The 20,166-nt window shown below is 39.9% G+C and overlaps 1 protein-coding gene across 2 annotated transcripts; it reads right to left on the bottom strand.

Annotated features, from left to right (window-relative positions):
* Positions 1-130: 130 nt before the first annotated feature.
* CLPX (caseinolytic mitochondrial matrix peptidase chaperone subunit X) lies at positions 131-19,670 on the bottom strand. Of its 2 annotated transcripts, XM_051797164.1 has the most exons (14): positions 19,528-19,670; positions 15,853-16,013; positions 14,284-14,401; positions 9,604-9,758; positions 8,607-8,766; positions 7,349-7,390; positions 6,693-6,869; positions 5,368-5,532; positions 4,976-5,064; positions 4,274-4,438; positions 3,376-3,675; positions 3,150-3,242; positions 2,812-2,918; positions 131-1,839 (listed from the first exon to the last, which is right to left on the bottom strand). In XM_051797164.1, exons 1-14 carry the CDS (start codon positions 19,592-19,594, stop codon positions 1,749-1,751), a joined length of 1,890 nt encoding a protein of 629 aa, XP_051653124.1. In that variant the 5' UTR covers positions 19,595-19,670; the 3' UTR covers positions 131-1,748. The 2 variants fall into 2 exon arrangements, with proteins under 2 accessions (XP_051653124.1, XP_051653125.1); XM_051797165.1 differs by lacking the exon at positions 7,349-7,390.
* Positions 19,671-20,166: the final 496 nt, after the last annotated feature.

The raw sequence follows: 20,166 nt of genomic DNA, 5'->3' as shown, positions 1-20,166 counted from the left end.
CGCCAGAGGTGAAGTACAAACTGTAGTTACACGGCATTTTTGTTTTCCTTAAAAACAGTTCTTGGGTTACAGAATTCCAAACAACTTTCAAAACTAAGTTGTTGAACAGTTTCACCTAAAATGTCGTGGGTTGTTTTTGTTTGTTTGTTTCGTTGTTTTTTTTTTCAATCTGTTTAAAAAAGGATTTGAGTTAAAGGATTCAGAATTAAAAGCTGTTATATTTTTTCACTCTACAAAAAGGAAAGTGAGGATGCAGTTACAGATAGTTCACCACAGACTCCCATTTTGGGGGGACTAAGCTTCTAGAAATATCCTCAAATCCAAATGCAGCTTTTTCTGAACCATTAGTGGGTCATTTAACCTAAAAAACCCGGAAATCCTAAGGGAAGTATGTGTTGCACCTGGCTACAGCTGCATGTCACACTGCTGCTAGGGAAGAACGAGCAGTACATAAAATTTACATGACAAAAATTAACAACAAAAATAGGGTCAATAGATTTTCGGTATCCTTTCCTGTCCTAAACCATTCACTAGACTGAAAAGAAGGATGAAAGTTTTATTTGAATAGTGTGAGTTAAAATTTTAGGGAAACTCAAGTCCACGTTATCACCAAAGGACAAAACAAAGTTGTAAGCGACAATTTTAATTCCTGAAACAAATCAAAAACATACAGGTCCTTTAGTGTTTTTACAAAGACTTTCCTAAAGGATTGAATTCATTTTGGTGGAGAACAGAAGAGGGAGAATCTCTTTGCTGTGAGACTAAAAATCAAAGACAAACCCACAAGATGCAATACTAGCATTTGAGAATATAACTTAAAAAGCACTGTATCCTGTGAACAATCACTACTGATTACAGCAAAAATATTATACATTTACTTTTTTCATCTCTTAACATTATAAGATAGGTTGGGCAAATAGCTGGCACCAAAAAATTGATGCATGATAGTTCCAATACGTTAAACAAAATGTACTATATTAGAACATTAATATTTAAAAATTTATGGCGACTTCTCGTCCAAATTCAGATGGTTTTACTGCTTGTTCCGAGGAACCTCGTTGACCCCTCTGGAGAATTAGCAAATTACTGACTTCACCTTCTCTCACAGTATCCAAGGTGACTAAAGCTTAACTCCCAATGGAGACGTGAACGGTATTATTGGATATTTAAATTACTGTAACAAACCAGTGTCACATTTTAGCAGAATCTCCCAGCAGTGTCATAAAGTGTGTCCCAGTTTTTCCAAAAGGGCTTCCTCCCCCACCAATGTAACAAGTCACTCCAGCACCCGTTGGGTTTCAAACACCAGCAGGAATCTAACACTGACCCAAACAAACCCCTGTGAGCCGTACGAGGAGCTAAGATAGTTTACTCACCCTCTACTAATTATTAATTTTGATTTCCCATTTGTAGAGTAACATTATTGTAAAATCTAAGTATTGGCAGCACCTGTGCTGCTGGTTTAGTTTCTGCCAAGAGCAGTGCAGGTGCTGCTGTATTTGCTATACATTTTAATTGAACAAGTGTAATATACAATTCATATTTGAGCATTATGCCATCCCAGTCCACACTGTCCATCAAATCAAGGTGATGCTGCAATAAGATACACGATCTGATTTAGCTGATAAAGTTCCTCATCACGTATCGTATCTGAGACAGATCCAGTCCTTTAGGATCAGCCTGAATCCAGAGGCAATCATAAGGAAAGAACCCAGTGAGCTTTATGCAGGTGACCATTCTGACAGCGTTTAATGGTTTGCAGCATCTGCCTGTCGGGGCCAGCCTTCCTCCTCTACGCCAGAGTCGTATTCCTCCTCGGATGACTCTTTAGTGGGAGCCCTGGAATTCAAACATTAGAAACTGAGGGAAAAACAGTTTCCAGAAGTTCTGGAAAAAGTTCAGACCTTCTGATCTGGAAGTGGTACTGTGCACATTTACAGTACCACCAGTACACAGTCTCACTGAATTCAATTAACCTTCTGATTTTCAGTAAGCTGTTTGATTTAATCAATAAATTTAATACTTCTGGTCCTCTACAAAAAATCACTTAAAGCATCAGTGTAATACTTTCCACTGCCACCATGCTCTGAGACACCAGGTGTGCTGAGCCAAGCTTCAGCACAGACAGATGAGTACCTGTACCTCAGAGGAGAAAGTCACTCAAAAAACACTGTCAGGGTAGAAAGCAAGACAGAATTACTGGATTTGAGAACTGAAATTTAGGAACTAATTTTTTAACCTGTTTTTAACCTGACCCATTCTCTCTCTGCTCCATCCGCTCTTCACGAAAATTGTTTCCTTTTAATCCAGATTTGTCCAGTGCTTTCAGCATTCCACATCATTACCATAACATGATCTTTACAACATAAAATTGATTGTTTTAACAAGAGTTCAGCAAATCAATAGATGTGCCTTTGTGGCTCTCCACTGCTGCAAGAGTAATGCAGAAAACGGCAGCAACCTGGAGCTTGTATCAAAAAACCACTTTGGTGGTAAAAACTAGGGGGAAGGAAACAGTTCGATTTAAGAAATGTCAGTACAGTCACAATTATAATTTACTGCTATTTCTACAGGTATACACACATAAAAGCCTTAAAGTAACTTCATATATGTTATTTTTAAATTTCTGTTTAAAAACTAAAGCATGACAAACCCAAGGTCTCTAGGACAGAATGGGCACTAATTCAGCTGTGTACAATATACAGAGCATTGGCTCTTTTTTAGGTTGTGTGCATGGATTTGTGTTATCCCATCAGAATACCTGTCTAGTTGTATTACTGGTCTGTTCTGCTACTTCTGTCATGGTTTTACCTAATGTATCCTGGCTCTTTTTTGCCTTCTACAACATCTTTGTCAACTTCCACACAAACGATGTCAGAATTGGGCACTTCGAACATGGGCTCCAGCAGCAGCTTTTCCTACAAAGAAAACAGAGGGAAAATATTTCTGTACACCTTCTTCTATGTGACAATATGGCCAGCAAATGATTTTCAGAGGTAAAGATTCTTCTTGGAAGAACTCTGAAAATCCAGTTTTAGAAAGACTTATTGTAGCCATATAAGAGTTAGAGTTAAATGAAGTTTTGACTGAAAATTGGCACACAAATCCAGGGAGTTTAATTTACTCTATGTAAGACTTAATTTACTCACCATTATAGATCGAAGACCTCTGGCACCAGTTTTTCTGTCCAGGGCCAGTCTGGCTATAGCCTTCAGTGCATCCTCAGTTACATTTAATTCACACTACAAAGAGAAAAACGGTAAGTTCAGTTAATAATTTCATTTATAACTCAGTGTGTTGAGTGCAAGCATTACTGGAAACACCACTGTATTTATAAACACGAATTCTGAAGAGTCATCAAATAAAGATTCCAACCTTGTCCATGCTGAACAGAGCCTGGTACTGAGGGACCACAGCGTTCCGGGGCTCCGTGAGAATCCGTACGAGGGTTTTCTCATCCAGGCTGTGCAGAGGAACCACCACAGGCAAACGTCCCACAAATTCAGGAATCATGCCAAACTCTATGAGATCTCTGGCTTCCACATGGCGCAGCAGGCGATCCTTCTCCTCAATATCTTCCTGTGGATCCGACTCCCCACTTATGTTGGCAAGATCAGCCGCTGCTGCAGCCCTTCTGCCTTTCCCCATGTTAGATGGTGTCCCAAATCCTAGATACTGCAAAACAAACATGGTTCTGCTACAGAACTGCATTAACTGAGTTTTCTTGATGTAAATAAATCACTTTCCATGTGTACTAAAAAATCTGCACTGACTGATGCCATTACATATTCATTCAAGCTCAAGAAATCACTTGTAGTAAAATTAGACCCCCTGCACACAGTTTCTTATAACATTGACTCTCAGTGAAGGATCAATACTTGAGCCTAAGAGCAAGCTTTTCTTAAAATAAAGAAGGTTAGTAATGTGTCCTGGTCAGTTTACAAATACCAGTGACACTTCATAAGTGAAGGAAATGCAGGCAAATATGTTTATGTGAAAACCTACATTAATGTGAACAATATTTCAGTCAAATTAGAAACAGGGTCCACATTCTTCCAGAAAGCTGCAGCCAGAACTCTGTCTCCAGACACCAAAATATGAAAGAGTGAACTGCATGACAAGGTATTTTAAGATAATGACAGTTTTTAGCACCATTTGCTCAAACAAACAAATCCAGTGTGTCTACAAATATAGCAAGACCTTTAGAAGTCAGTACTGTGAACGGTAATTAAGATGATGATCTTTCAGCTCAGGTACAGCCTGATGCACTCACTTTTTCATTTTTCCTCCTGCTGATAATTCTGTCAAGACCATTAAAAGCACCAGAAGCTACAAAGAGGATGTTCGTTGTGTCGACCTGCACCGTTTCTCCGCGGAGTTTACGAGAATTCTTTTCTGGAACATTTACTATTGTGCCTTCGAGTAATTTTAACAAGCCCTAAGAAGGAGAGAAGAAATAAGCAATGAAAAATTCCTCTGTGTAGCATCATGTAAGAGGGCACACAATGCTGTGCTTACTTTCATGGATGTATTTACATTTTTTGTTCCCTTATGCCTTTATAGTAACAGTAAGTGTCTAAAGAAACGACTTTTCCACATGAGAATCCCAGTCAAGGACAAAAATCTTCCTTTAACGTGACTCCTATTGTGACATTATGAGCTGCACGTAGTGATGAGTTGCTCTAAGAGTTATGTTAAAATGAGAAATGTTATCTGATCTTGCCTACATTATGCAACTTGCTGTCTGAATGCTGCCAAGATGTTTTTCAATTAAAGCATTTCAATGAAGCCACTCTCAGATTGCTTTTATTTTCTTGAATGAAGTCAAGAGGAAAGATGAGGGATTCAAAGGTGATAACTAAGGAACTGAGGAATTATGACTATAAATACCCATGCTGTTTGACATATGACAGGATATGTCCACTCTATGGGCTGTTCACTTATGAAGTAAAAATCACTCCAGGGAAGTATTTACCTGTTGAACACCTTCTCCTCCAACATCTCGTAACTGATGAATACCAGGGACGCTGCCAATCTTATCTACTTCATCCAGAAAGACAATTCCTGCAGTTACAGAGAATGGATTTAAGGAAGACCCCACTTTTTAACAGAAGCAAGAATTTACAGGGAATAACAGCAGCAGACTGTTCTACTTCCCTACTGCAGACTGTAAAAACATGGGCATTTTGTCCAACTATGGACAAGGACAAAAGTACAAGATGGAATAAACCTGAGAAGAGCTCTAAGTCTGTCTGATTTAAAGTGTTAAAATTTAGGTACATGCAAGAGGAATATAAATTACTGAAATACTGGTGGTCTTAAAAGTTTTGAGCACTTAGGCAAAATTAACACAGAGTAAAAGTTTACCCTGCTGGGCTTTTTCTACGTTGTAGTTGGCATCCTGCAGGAGTTTTGCAATGACAGATTCAATGTCTTCCCCAACATAGCCAGCCTGGGTCAAGGTAGTACAATCACAGATAGCAAAGGGTACATCCAGGCATTTAGCCAGAGTCTGAGCCAGCAAGGTTTTACCTGGTAAAATAAAAGCTGCATGTTACAACTGCCATTTATTTCTCAAGAGCACACAAACCCAAATATTTGCAGAGAGACTTTTAACAAGGGCATGTAGTGATAGGACAAGGGGGAATGGCTTTAAATAGAAAGAGGGTGGGTTTAGATGAGATATTAGGAAGAAACTCTTCCCTGTGAGCGTGGTGAGGCCCTGGCACAGGTTGCCCAGAGAAGCTGTGGCTGCCCCATTCTTGGAAGTCCTCAAGGGTTTGGAGCACCCTGGGCTAGTGAAAGGTGCCCCTGCCCATGAGCATGGCATGCTCATGGAATGAGATAGGCTTTAAGGTCCCTTCCAACCCAAACCACTCTAGGATTTACCATAGGATCATCATTGTAATTATCAGACATTCTGAACAATGCCAGCATGTTCATATATTCACATAAGAATATTTTACAAGGGAGATAGTTTTCATAATCAGTGTTTTCTACATTGGCAAGCTGTATTTCTGATTTTAGTTGAACAGTGCACATTTAAGGCAGCTTGAAATGCATACAGTGTCACAAATAAAACGCCACACAATATAAAAACCAGAACACATGTACTTGCAGAGTTTAAAGATTAAATAAATCAGTAGTCCTTTGCAGACACTCAGGGTGCAGTGCAAAGTCCAATTGCTCCTGCTTTGAAGTTGGGAAGAAACAGAATTAAAATATTATTTAGTGAATGTTCTCCCAAACAGTCTGCAAAATGCCATCACTTCAGCACAAACACTCCCACTTCTTATGAACACACAATATAATTTCTCTTTACAACCCCCTGCAGCTGATCTGTCCCAGAGGTGAAACAACTCTTTCTAACTGCAGCATCTCAGCTTGCCAGCAAAAGCAGAGAAACTATAAATGCATTTTATTCCAGCTTCGTCAAAGTGGCATCTTTTATTTGGTCAGTAAATATAGGCATTAAAAATAGAAAAAAAAAGAAAACCACGACTACAGCTCCTTCCTTTTTAAGGCCACTTAGCTCAGTGTGTTAACGTGGCACGAAAGCAGTGAAATCTCAGCTTGAAATTCACAGGTTAGTTTTTTTATACACCAAATTGGAATTATCACAGGAGATTTTGCTCAATTAAGAGCAAATTCCATGAAAAATGTGACATCTATAAAAACATGCAGCTGGGTACCTGATCCAGTTGGTCCAAGTAGCAAAATATTACTTTTTTCAAGTTTTATGTCGTCGTTGGGTGAATCTAGTACTTCTCCTCCCCGTTTTTCCTGAGGTATCTGCTGGTTCATTTGTTGCTGCATTGATGCTCCCAAAGCATTCCCATGGGGACTGATTCCAGCAATCTGCAGCAGTTCTGAAGAGAACAATCACAGCACTGTTTGAGCACCAGCAAGGTCTGTCATTACCTTAAATACACAATAACAGCTTGGTCTGTTCTGCAAATCTCTAATTCTCTATGTACAGAAGTTTACAGATAGGACTGCAACAGAAATATGGCACAGTTATTACAAAAACATGAGTTCCAATCATGTTTTTGCACAGGCATATATGAAAAGAATTTCTAATGGTAGAGTGGATTACCTAAAAATACTCCTCTATATTTAAAGACAAGACAAAATTTTCAGTCCTTACAAATTAACTCATTTTAACTGTAATTTTTTTTATTTTTTTTAACATATGAGAAGAAATAAACCCAAATTGTTGATCTCCATGATGAAAAAAGTACAAGAATTGGATTTTACCCAGCATTTCAAACTAGTCACTAGAGACTATTCTACAGTAACATCAAGAGGAGGTATTGCAGAGGAGGACACGAGGAGAGAGTTCACTTACTTGTAAATCTGTACTCATCCTCCCGTCTTCTGATTTCTAATTCTAAGAGAGAGGATGAAAACAGTAATAAAAAAAAATAAGTTTATAAAGACTTATAAATTCTCCACCTCTTGCCCTCTTCTGAATACATCTCATCACTATCTATGAGTGTATTTCTAGCAAGAAATCCCCACATGAACTAGTTTTTATTGTTGTCAAAATTAACCCAAAACCCAATTTGCATGTTTTTAAAATGACACCAAGCTTTCTACTTCTTAAAACAGTAATGATCTGTTACCTCTGATTAGATTTTCACTTTAAAATCACCTATAGAAGGGAAAAAAATGCAATAATATAATTTTGTTTGAAAAGGCTTCCTTAAACTCTCCCATTTATATCTGAGTGCTACAATGTAAGGCTTTACATATTTCAAAGTACTATTTGTTATAAACATTCATTATCAGTCTCTCTGGGTATGCACCATGTTATCTCCCTGTGGAGGGTCAGGAACTTCCTGGTGCCAGGTACACAGCTGCTCTCCTAAAATCACCTGAACACTGCTACTAATATTCCCTCCTCAGTTTAAAGTCTTATTTATATAAATTTAAAAAAATTAAAGATTTCTGTTTGCCTAACATGGTTTTTTTTTGCAACACAGAATAAAACATCTTAAAAAAACCTCACCAAGGCACACTTTGAGTCAGAGATGGTAACTTAATCCTACTTCTAAAAATAAATTAGATCAACATAGCTACACACTTACTCAGTAGGAAAAGTACAGCCAAGAGTAACTCCATCTATACCTGCTAGATATGGAACAATACTATGGTGACCACTGGATGCTGCCAGCAGCAGCAGTTGAGGTTAGAAATCTAAGTACTCACCAATTTACCTATTCAAAATATCACCTTCCTGACCTGCATTGTTGCTTGCAGCTTAAGCAGCAGATTTACTGTTAAGCAGTAAATGAGATTAGAAAGAAGAATTTAGGAGGCTCGCCTTAGAAAGTTAAAGGAGAATACCTAATAATATGTATCAAAGAAAAGGGCTAAACATTTAATATAGTAGGCAATACCCCAGGCACCATAAACCTTCTGGATTACCATTTAAATACATCACAGGAGTTCACAGTGAAAATTAAATTTAACAGAAATTCTTTTAGATCATCTCACTTACAGAACATCTAGTGTCAAGGTAAAACCTTTCTCAGATTTATTAAGTTAGGGTCCTTAAATGATAAGTTTTATTTGACCCGAAAAATACCAAACATCATACAAACCTCTTGGAGTTAAAGAAGTCTGCTTTTCAACTTCTGCTTGCTGCCTCAGGTTAGCTGGGATATTATTGTAGATCCTCTTGTAATGATTATACACAGCAACTGAAAGCACCTTCTTGGCAAAACACTGACCAACAACGTATTTGTCGAGGTAGTTGTAAATCTGAAAAATAACTCAATCTTAGCAACACTTCTAAATCACCTTGCAGAGAAACAAAAAAACCAGTATATTGTGCCAAAGAGGGACTTTGATCTAAACCAACCATTACAGACCTGAGAAATAGAAACTTAATATCTAAAAAACCAAAATATATTCTCTGTTGATAAGTTTACTTAAAAAACATGGCTCTTACACAATCACATTGTGTCTGTCAGTTCTGCCCTAATAATACACAGACACAGTCATTTTCCCCTGAATTTGTAAGAGGAACAGAAATTTCAAGAATACTTAATTTCTTAAAAGAGGCCTCTCAAGGAGCTTCAGAGACCATGACAGTCCACCAGGAACTGAGAAACAGCAAAAGCTGCCTCACTAATCAGGAGAGGGAAACCAAAGGACTTCAGATGGGTCATGGCCACAAGCTAAGCAGCCACAGCTCTCACCCCAAATCAGGCCAAATAAAAGGCTCTGCAACTACAGGAGGAAGCTGATAAAATAAGGATGCAGAACGTGAGGCCGTAGCAGGAAATCAAAGATACTCTGGTTGGTGAGGGATGAGGTTACTCTCAGGGTCCCAGGAGGAAATCAAGGTACTGGACTTCAGTCACAAGACAAAGGTAGAGGGAAACAAGCCCAAATACTTTTATTGGATCTACTTGTTCCCTTTATCAGTGCTCTGCTGGGTCACACAGCTCTCACAGGTTTAACCTTGAGCTAATCATCTTTATTGTTTGTTGCTCTGTCACAGCAGCCCTTTACACACCTGATGAGGGTTAAGTGCAGCATTTCACCCTGCTGGAGTACAAGGGGACAAGAATTAAGAAGGAATTAAGAAGGTACCTTTTTCGGTGGGGGTGGTGGCTTCTGCTGGAATGCCAATTTCACAGCTTCTGCTGCTGACTCAGGCTCTTTGATGATGCTCTTTTTTGTGTCTGCCTCTGACAGTACAACAAAAAAGTGGTGACACTTCTCACACTTCACAAAACGGGTGGAAGCTGCAGAAAAAGTGAAACAAAATGGTGAGAGGAATTGCTTTGACAGCATTCACTGAACTGCCCGAGTTCCTCACACAGGACAAACACCTGTAAGACAGCACAGCCACTTCCCCTTCCTTCACCTTAGAAGATTTAAAAGCAATTACTGGCCTGTGAAATTTGACACAGAAGGAATACAGTTTGCCCCCAAAAGTCACAACATAGACAGCAACCAAACAAGGGATTAAAAAGCAAAAATCTGTTTGATATTTCTCCAGTAGCATTACACTTGATAGGAAACTCTGCACCTCAGAGAGGCAAAATTAACGAGGGCTTTTTGCAGAAATTGTTTCTAACTCTCCAACTAACAGCAAAAGAAACATTGTGGTTAGGGACAGACTAAGGTGAGGTGAAGCTAATTTAGATATCAAAGACTGCTTTGGCAGCTCCTGGTCCTGCATCCCACTGGCTTTGGAACACTGTGGGTCAGGCTCGAGTCACCCGAGCCCAGGACAGAGAGCGCAGTGGGGTCACACAAAGGGCTCCACAGAGGCAGCTGTGGTATGCAACAGACCCTCAGGACTTGGATGTTTTCTAAGATCTTCTGCTTATTTATTTTTATTGACAACACTGGAACAAATTTCTTTCAAATTCCAAAAGTTAAACCCTCCTACTGCTGACTTTGTGAACTATGTCTCAAGAAATCATGTTACCTGCAAAGAGTGGTTTCAAAAGCCTGAAAACTAGAACCTGCACTGCTTCTCTTTTACTTTGGAAAAGCAAAGTTGAAATAATAAAAATAGTCAGCAGAGAAGAATAATAAAATATATTTGCAATTCAGATTAGGTCCTTTCTAACTGTATTACTGTGCTATTAAATGCAAATCACATACAATGGCACTGGTTTAAAGTAAATATATTTGTAAATGCATTCAATTAAAAGCAAAGTAAATGTAGCAAAACAACCACATGAAACATTTCAATGTCCAAAGTTCCGAAATCATAAAAGGCTTTTAGAAAATGGCCTGAACACTGTAGCACCAGCTGATTACAATAACACCCTCTAGCAATAAACAAGCTGCTTATTTATAACTTGTTGTTGCCTTCATGGAGCTGGCATCAGCAAAAGAGGAGTGGGTGGGGTTTTTCTTACTATTAATCCCACCTTATACCTGGATAAGCAGGGACAATGGATTATTTTAAGAATGAAGCACCTAATACTGTGACCATCACAGCTTTATCAACTCTAGTCCAAAGAAAATTTGTGTAACAGCCTGAAAGTTCTCCTGGCAACCTTCCAAATGATTTATCTGCCTGGATGGAGAACCACTTGCATGCAGCCACTCCTCTTACATAACTACTATTTAGCTACAATATTGTAGGAAAAAAACCCAAACAACCCAGCCTTTCTCCCAGTGCTCACCCCAAACACCTCTGATATTCTTGATGGCTACAGAGCCACGAGGCTGTTGTGCTTCTTTATATAATGCTTTATTTAGGGTGGAATAGCCAGAGGAACAGCTGCTCCCTTTACAGACCCACAGGAATGGTTAAAAAAATAGAAAATAAAGAGCAGGCCATAACAGCACTGCTGTGCATCTTTAAAACATCATCCACTAAAAAAACTGAGTACACTTATCAATTATTTCAAGCAGCACAAAGGAAGGTTATTATAAACTTGCTAATTTTCAGCAAGACCAATAGGGTCTGTAGAGAAACTGATGTATGGGGTGCCTTGGGGAGGAGACTGTTATCAAACACATGAGACTGGGCAGTTTCTATCACCTACACAGCAGTCTGGGGGAAAAGCATCAATATGTGCTTTAACAGAACAAAAAAAATTGAGAAATTGGCTCTGAAATGTAAGGACACCAAGTTTAAGCACTGTTACCTCCCTAAATCTGGGCATCCAAAATTGCAGGCAACTTTGCTAATCTTAAATACTGCCACGTTTTTATATTTTCTTCTAGCAAACACTTCAAAGCACAGCAAAGAACCTTCACATAAAATTACCACCTTGTCATAAAGAGGTCTGCAAATATTTACAGTGTGCCAAAATGCAAGTCGAGTGCTGTTTTCAAATCAGGCAACATTACCCCAGAGGCTGCATTTGCAGAGGGATTTCTAAAGTCTGTGTGAGCTGACCTTGCTGAAGAGAAAGGCTGGGTTTTTACAGCACAGGAAACCAAAACAATTGGAAGATTAATCTTAAACATACTCGTAGGGTTGAGATAATGGGCCACTATCAAACTGCTGTAAGGTAAAAAATCATCAGGAAAATGAAAGCAGGGGAACTAATTCCCTACTGATGTACAGTGGCAGGGAAGTCTTGCTTTGGAGGATGGAGTCCTGATGGCATCAGGTGGAGACAGTAAAAGCAGCATCTAAATAAAGCTTCTTATGCCAATCAGCTTTTCTGCTATTGGATTTCACTCTACATCTGAGCTCACGTCTTATTTCACTGATCACAAACTCCTTACAGACTTTCACAACCCAAAACAATACAGGAACTGCTGAGAAAAGAGGTCAAAGAAAAATGATTTTGTTGTTTGCATCACATTTTCCCTTCATTGTTAATCACTGGAAAACCATTGCCAAGCAATTCCCTGGGCAAGATTTGCAGATACAAAGTGAAGCCCCATCAAAAACAAACTCCACTGGACGACCAGCCTGTCACACTGCCACTCAATGGCAATTAATTTGCTAATGAATGTGGCTTTTATTCAATATTTTGTCTCCCTACTTCTCTCAAAAATCTAATACTTATACTGAAACAAATGCTAATTGCATGTTTTCCTTTGGCTTTAGATATTTACTTAAGCCTCAGCAGGTTGGTAATTCAAACCAGAACTGAGCAAATTCATCATTTTTTCCTGACTAAGCAACATCAAAAGCTTATCCAAAAAAATCAAGTTACAGTAGGTTTAATACAACCTGCAACTCAGTCATTTGGGGTAGAACAGGACAGATATTTGTTTTCCTTATTCGTTTCTGGTTTATTTTTTTTCAAATAGTTTTTAAGATAATTAGAACTTAGCTCTTCTGTTTTCCAGCTGCTTTATGCAGTTTGCCTGGAAAGCAGTGTGCTCAAATTAATAGACTAAACCAGAAAGATACAGGACCTGAGAAAACTTCACCATGAGTCACAGGAATTTTGGAGAAAAGTGGGTTTTCAGTCCCAAGCTCTTTACAGAACCTGTGCCATTCTGATACTGCAATTCAAATGGATTTTAGACTGTATATATCAGACCTTTTCTCCCATAATGTTAGTATGAATAAATCCTCTTCCTAAGAAAGTTTTAAGCATGCTTAAATATTCCCAGCAACACTGACAATATAATAAACCACATCTCTGCTTTCCAGGGACACGCAGTGATCGTTCCAGGGCGATGCCTGAATGGTATTTCCAGATAAAAGCACGAACTCCAGCACCAAGGGCAACACACCAGGGAAGTGAGAGAGTTTCAAAATGACTCTGCCTGTTCATGAATCATAGAAGGTAAATGAGCTTAAAAATCCTTCCACTGTTTCCAACCACACCTAGTCCAGGGGGAGACCAGCATATTGAACAGCAGACAGGATTGTATTTCTAGTTCCATGGACTAGGCCCAGACTTTGCAGAGCACATTGTTGCCTATAGTTTCAAACAAACCAGGAAAACAACTTTGTTTCTGGGGGGAAAAAAAAAAAAAGAAACTGAGGCCTGATCCTTTAAGATAAATAAATACATTGCTGTTATTACAGAATTGCCGTGTGATTCATGATTTTAGATCATTTTAAATGAGTAGCAGCAAATAACAGCACATCCCCTCATTGTTTTCACCAGCTGTGATATGAACAACTGCTGAACACGTTTATGCTGACCTTGTCTTAAGCTTCTTAGTGCACAAGTCTGATTATGACTTGGTACTTCCTCCTTGAGCCCCACCAACTAACAATGGGTGTTTGCTTTCTGACAGCTGTTTTCTAAGCTGGTCTCAGCAGTGCTGAAATAAGGTGAAATGTCTTCAAGCCTGACAGACCCTAAAGCATAACTGGCATTAATTTGGATTATACTTCCAAAAAAAGCGTAGCTATTGCTGCTGGAGAACAGGCATTTTGGATTTTCTAGTTTGCCTTCTGTTTGGAATGTTTGCCTTCTGTATGGATCTGACTTTGCCATAGAAGACTGTTCTAGTAAGCCATCTGTCAGATACTAATTCCTCTGCTGGATAAGCACTTTGGTTATAGTACATGCAGGATTAAAGTTTTATTATTTAGGAAAGAAAGGACAGACATTACAAATGTACATATATACAAGTATATATTTATAGAATAGACAGAGACAAGTATTAGTAGTTCAAATGGTATTGTTTATGCAGCAGCAAACTATTTTAGAACTGCACATTCACAGTTACAATCTGAATTCCACCATAATATTCCCACATATCATAGGAATAACACAAATGTACCCACAGAGACAATAAATGATTACACCAACAGAGCCAAACTAAGCATAACAAGATTTCTGACATCATATAATTAGGTAGGATAAAACTTAGACTTACACACAAAGGTCTCCACATGTGTGCACAAGTCACCACATTTCGGGCAGCGCAGCTGGTTCCCTCCTTTCCCAGAGTTTCCAGAGCTTGACTTTTTACTCCCACCCTCTCCAACAGATTTCTAAAAGAGATTTCCAGACAATTATCCCCAAAACAATGGAGCTGGTACAGCAGGCATTTCACATGGTGCTTATGGAATCAAATAACCTGAATACTGCAATTGCTGAATGATGAAATAACTGTTGTCAGGATGGTTTAAAGGCTTTGAAAACTCAGAGGAACATGACATAAACACCTTGAAGTGTGAACACATCTGAATTTCCCAGGTCTGCCAGTTTTGGATGCCCAAGAAAAAGGTATCCCATACCTACATCAGAACTGCTCGACTGGCACTAGAGCAATAACAAGGTAAACTGTGCCAAGAATGTTTTAATAGTGTATTTTAATGTTTTAATGCCAGAGAAGAAAACAAATCTCATTTAAAGAGTAATTTTATTATCTCAACTGTGTTGATTCTAAGGGTTTCTGAAGCCACAGCTCTTCTCACACCCTCGACAGGTGTAGCCATGCTACATCTGTGCTAAAACGAGCATCTCAAATTGCTTGGAAATATTGTATTTTTTACTTCTAAGGCAGAATCCTACTTGTCTTTCTGCATGTTACCCTGTTTAGTGGTGTTCAAGGTTATAATTTCTTAAAATCTACATCTGTTCTATGCCTTCATACTTTGATTCTTGAAAGTTATTATATTTTAGGAAACAGCAAAGATCTCTCTTCCCTTTTCTAAGGCAGTTCCCCATTGTTTAAACCTTGCTTGCCTACTCATTTCTCCTCACAACCCTTTGCAAGAAAAAAATACAATTAAAATTTTTTTATCTTCTTTATTTGTTTTTTTGAATCTAAACCTTCAGAACACAACTGTGCCATCTGGACAATTCCTCAGGTATCACAACACGCCATACTAAGGCAAAGTTATTGTCTGTGAACTCTCAAAATGTTATTTGCTGACTAAAGAGCAGTTTTATTCTCAGGTAATCATTTATCTAAAGAAGCTGTTTATTAACTATAATTATAGAGAACAACTAGGATGAAAACAGACTATAATTGACTAACAAGAATAGAGCTCATGTCCTCACAGACTTGTCTTGCTTAACACAACTCCCAAATCGGTGCTAAAAAAACACAAACATTTTAAAGTGTACTTACTTTAAAAAGCCTACTTGGGAGTAGCAGGTTTTTGAAGGAGAATAATTCTGATGGCTACTCTTTCCTGAGATCCTGAAACCCGTTGTGGATTTAAAACATCCTATAAAGTTTTCAAGTGTCTCTTTACACTGGGTAAAAAGATTTATAAAACTGGGAAAAGCGTTGTGGGATGTTTATAAGGTTTTTCTGCTAAAAAATTCACAGCACAATTTATCTTTTCTTCACTGCCAGTTGTAGCATTTTGAAGGACTGGAAATGTCAAGAGCTGGCAAAAATGTCATGATAATTCTAAGTAAAAAAATCAATTAAAAAAATGTAAGGAACGTTTTACATAAACTATTGAAAAACTCAATTTGTGAAGGTTACCTTGTTTCCATCTCCAGAACCATCTTTGCTCGCACCATCCTTTGAAGCAAAATATGCTGGTGTTTCTGAAAAGTTCCTAAGAGGAATTCGTTTTAGGGAACAAGTTTCAAAAGTCCCAAGTTTTCCTAAAACAGGGATGCGTGTACGACCACACGTAATACCTGAAAAAGAAACGTAGAAGTTAAACATTAAAAAACCCTCCAGTTCTAATCCCGATGCCACCCAATCCCAGAACGTATTTACATTAAATGCAGCTCAAAGGTTTTGGCAACACAACACTCACATTTCAATTATCCAAAATAAATCCTCTTCGCCACCTTAATGTTCATCTCAATTAAAGCTGCCTGGATTGTCCAAAAATGACCCAAAAGTAATTTTAGGTCCTCTAACGTCAGACAATGGAGAGTCCCGTTGTGGCATGAAATAGGGAACATCCCAGTTATGAAACTGATCCTCAGAATGATAAACACGATCAACTCACAGCATTTATTGTGAAATAATTCAACCCCTGAAGTCAGACAGAGACCTTTGAAGTGTCTCTTTATTATGCAAAAATTGCCAAAAGGGTGTCTCGGACTCGGTGAACGCATGTCTGGATTTGGCTTTTGCTTGGGAACTCTCCTAAAAACTCGTTTCCAGGAATCTGAGGCACCACTTGACAACAAACTGGTCCCGAAGAAAACTGAGAGGCCATGTCCTACTTGGCAAAGGCAAAGTTGGCATAATCTTAACTTTGCTGAGATACCTTACAGTCAACATGAAAAAACAAAAACCTCATTGAGAAACTAAACAGCCTTTTCCTCCTCTTGCAACACAGGCAGGATTGCATTTCATGGCTGTGACGTGAACCAACATATGTTGTGCTTGTGATTTCAACACCAACAACAGCCTGGAATCCATATCTCACCTCTCTCATTTAAAGAGGCAAATTTTCACTTGCTCTCTGGTTTTGATAAGGACTCTGTGCCCTACTGACAGCAGAGCTGTACAGCAACAACGATAATTACAGACCTGCTGATTATACGTGGTGTTACTGCTACAGAGATGAGAGAAGCCTATTGAAAACTCCAAAACTATTCTAAAAAAATAATAAAAAGAATGGCAAGAAGAGTACAGTTAATTTGCTCTGAAAGAGGCAACAATGACAACAAAGAGGTGGAAACTTAGCTGGAAGAGGACACTTAAAAAAATTCACCTACTGTAAGAGGAAAATAAAGTTACCAGAAAAACTCTCACAGGCCTCTGAAAAGTCACAACCAAAACAGCAGCACCAAATGAGATTTGAAGCTGGTTTATTAACTTAGATGCTGCTTAAGATTCCTGAACCTGAGGAGGACTGGCAGCTATTTTTAACGTGACTAAAAATGAATCTTTTAAAGATGTCTAACAGCATTTCTGTAAACGTGAGGGAGGAACAACAATCAGTCTGCTTTCCCATCCCTAATTCCCCTTGCTGAGTGCCACTGCAACACATTCCAGATTACACAGGATAAACTATGAAAACATCACAGAAACTTAAAAATATTGGCTCTCTTCCCCAAGCAGTTGTGTCTTTCAACTGAATCTGCAGAGAACTCCGAAGGCTCCCTGTGCCAAGTGCACTTGTCAGGAAAGAATAAGCTTTGGAGAGTGTTTACAATGCAAGAGCTGTTCTTGTCTTGGAGGCTTATTCCTCATAGATGGTTCCTTTAGTGAGAGTTGGTTTAGAAATTGAGAAAAGACCCCTTAAAATAAAACAACCACCACCACCTCACCTCTCCTGAACAAAACTTGAAGTCACCCAACTTTCCTGCAACACAGGGAGATTTGGCCTGTGGAGAAAAGATGAAGCACTAACACAGAAGCTCAAACAGCTTAAAGAGACCTGATTTTAATTCATAGAGCTCCTGTGAGACAGAAAATGCACTGAGAACTGTATGAACTATGAAGCCATGTCCAGTGTCGAGTGCTGAGCTGGGAAGGCTAAACCAGGGGGAAAAAAAAAATCATATTACTGCTACATCAGCTTGTGGCTGAAAAGCCACGTCCCTGTGCTTGTTGTGAGGTCTGAGTGGTGTTTTTTTGACAAAATATCATTGTGTAATTACAGAATGAAGCAGAAAGAAAATTATCACAACTACTTTCTTGCATAAATAAGCCCAGAGGCAGATTTTCAGGAGAAATCAACATTCCAGCCTGGCAGCTTCCACTGAATGATCCAGATACTGGTAAATATTCCAACGTGTAACAGCTGCCAACATTCACTCACACACCTGGCAGTGGCTCAGGTGGTTCTTTGGAGCAGTAAATTTAAAGAATGTGTCTCTAAAGCTGGAATCAATCCAGGGTGTTCGGATTAGTGCCTTAAGAAGTGACGGGAAGCTCCTTGACACCTTATTAACCTTTAATTGATATTTGATGAAATAAATACTGACTTTCGGGCCAAGTTTCAGATATCTTGGAAGAATCTATTGCTCAAGAAAGCAAGGGGGAGACTGTGACAGAAGTGAAGGCTCATCTGTCCCACACATTCTGAACACTCTCAAGTTTGTACCAACCAGCAACAGCAAATAAAGTGCTGACACCTAAAATCTTTCTGACACAATAAAGCACCTGGCAGAAGACACAATTCGTTACAAGAAATGCACCAAAATAAAACTTACTTATTTTTAAACAACTTCCAAAGAAAGCTGATACAAAAACAATTGTATTACTCTCTACCTGTGTTTTAGTCTCATCTGTTTTTTTGCACAACCCTCTTAAATCTTAGATCCGACAAAAAAAAAAAAGCAAATTTAAAAAAATATAATTCTGAAGCAAAACCAGAACATTACTTGTTTTAAAGTTTACTTTTTGGTGGGTTTACATAAGGACAAGCTGGGGTTGAAAGTATTGTTTTAAACCTTCCAGCACAGGTGATGTCTTGAGATGTAAAGTCAACTACAACGACTTAACCCACCTCTCAAAGGCAACAAATCATCTCTGACTCACCCAGGACATTGCCAAGGGTCCAATAATTCAAAATATTGACGCAAATGTGGCCACAGTTTTGGGGGGGGTGCCTGCCTTTCACCCAAAGCATCTCATGGTTTGTCAACTCTCAGTACCCACAAGAACGCCAGGAATAGGACAAAAACAGTAAAAAAGCAACAGCCTCCCACCACTTCAACAGAAAAAGGACAAAACCAATAAAAAACCAACATCCTCCCACCACTTCAGCTTCCAGCGAGTGGTCTGCACAGTCTCTCTTCTACAAAGCTGGAACTAAACAAATACTTTCCGCCCATCGAAACCAAGTTTTTATGAGAAACATTTCAAGTTCAGGCTGCGGAAAAGGTAGGCTTTTAACCAATTAAGCTAATAAAGCGATTTTAAGCTCATTAAATTCCTTTACTCGCACCACGGGGTAACACACTCCACCCGACAGCTGCCGAGCATCACTTCTGTCGATACAAACTCTATTCTAGAACGCATTTTCCCACAGCGAGGGCAACCCCCCAGGAGCTTCGCATCGCACAACGCAGGCATTTGCATCAGCAAACGATTAACAGGAGGGACTACGAGTCGCCCCGCGGTGCCGCCAGGGCGCGATAAGGGCAGCGGCGGGGCCGGGGCTGCCCCTCAGGGCCGCGGGGCCGGCGGGCCCGGGCTGGACGGGCGCGGCGCGGGCGGGTCGGGGCGGCGGGTGGCCGTTACCTCTGCGGGCGGAGGGCAGCGTGGAGCCGAGCAGGCGGGCGGCGGCGGCGCAGCTGTGGCAGGACATGGCGAGCGGCCGCGCTCCCCCCGCCGCCGACAAGGCCTCGCTGGCGGCGCCGCCCGCCCCGGTAACTCCCCCCCCTCCCGCCTCCGTGACACGGCCTAGCGCGTCACCGCGGGACTGCAGCTCCCAGCGGCCATCGCGCGCCGCGGAGGCCCGCAGGCAGCCGGCCTGGCGCGCGCGGCATCATGGGAGATGTAGTCCAGGCGGTGAGTGGGCGCGGGCGCGCCGCGGGGTGTCATGGGAGATGTAGTCTGCGAGCGACTGCCTCGGTCTGCCCGCGGCTCCCTCTATCGTCCCAAAACACCTATTATTTCAGGTGATTCCTGGTTTTTATTCTTCTTCCTATACACTACATGAGAGGAGTATTTCCCTTGGACCGCAGAAGTAATTTTTTAAAAAACCTTTCGTGGAAATATCAAGCTGAGACGGAGAGTGGAAAACTTCAGGCAAAACGAAGCGATTTTAGGAGTGGATAGAAAATGATGCACTGTGTCGTGGGGTGATTTTCAAGCAGGGTATATAAATACATATAAATATATATTGTCTAATGAAGCGCATCCTTTGGGCACGTCTCA

This window comes from Manacus candei, unplaced genomic scaffold (assembly GCF_025592945.1).
Source record: "Manacus candei isolate 608988 ecotype Guabito, Panama unplaced genomic scaffold, ASM2559294v1 h1tg000046l, whole genome shotgun sequence".
Taxonomy (NCBI): Eukaryota; Metazoa; Chordata; class Aves; order Passeriformes; family Pipridae; genus Manacus; species Manacus candei.
This window is presented reverse-complemented; position numbering and strand designations above follow the sequence as displayed.

What these genes read in the sequence shown, in the direction of transcription:
- CLPX (XM_051797164.1), bottom strand. Translation starts at nt 19,594, where the DNA reads ATGTCCTGCCACAGCTGCGCCGCCGCCGCCCGCCTGCTCGGCTCCACG. An exon ending in CACCACCCCCACCGAAAAAG is followed by an intron (nt 8,767 to 9,603) that starts GTACCTTCTTAA and finishes GTTATTTTTCAG; the next exon opens with ATTTACAACTACCTCGACAA. An exon ending in CGTAGAAAAAGCCCAGCAGG is followed by an intron (nt 5,065 to 5,367) that starts GTAAACTTTTAC and finishes CTGTAACTGCAG; the next exon opens with GAATTGTCTTTCTGGATGAA.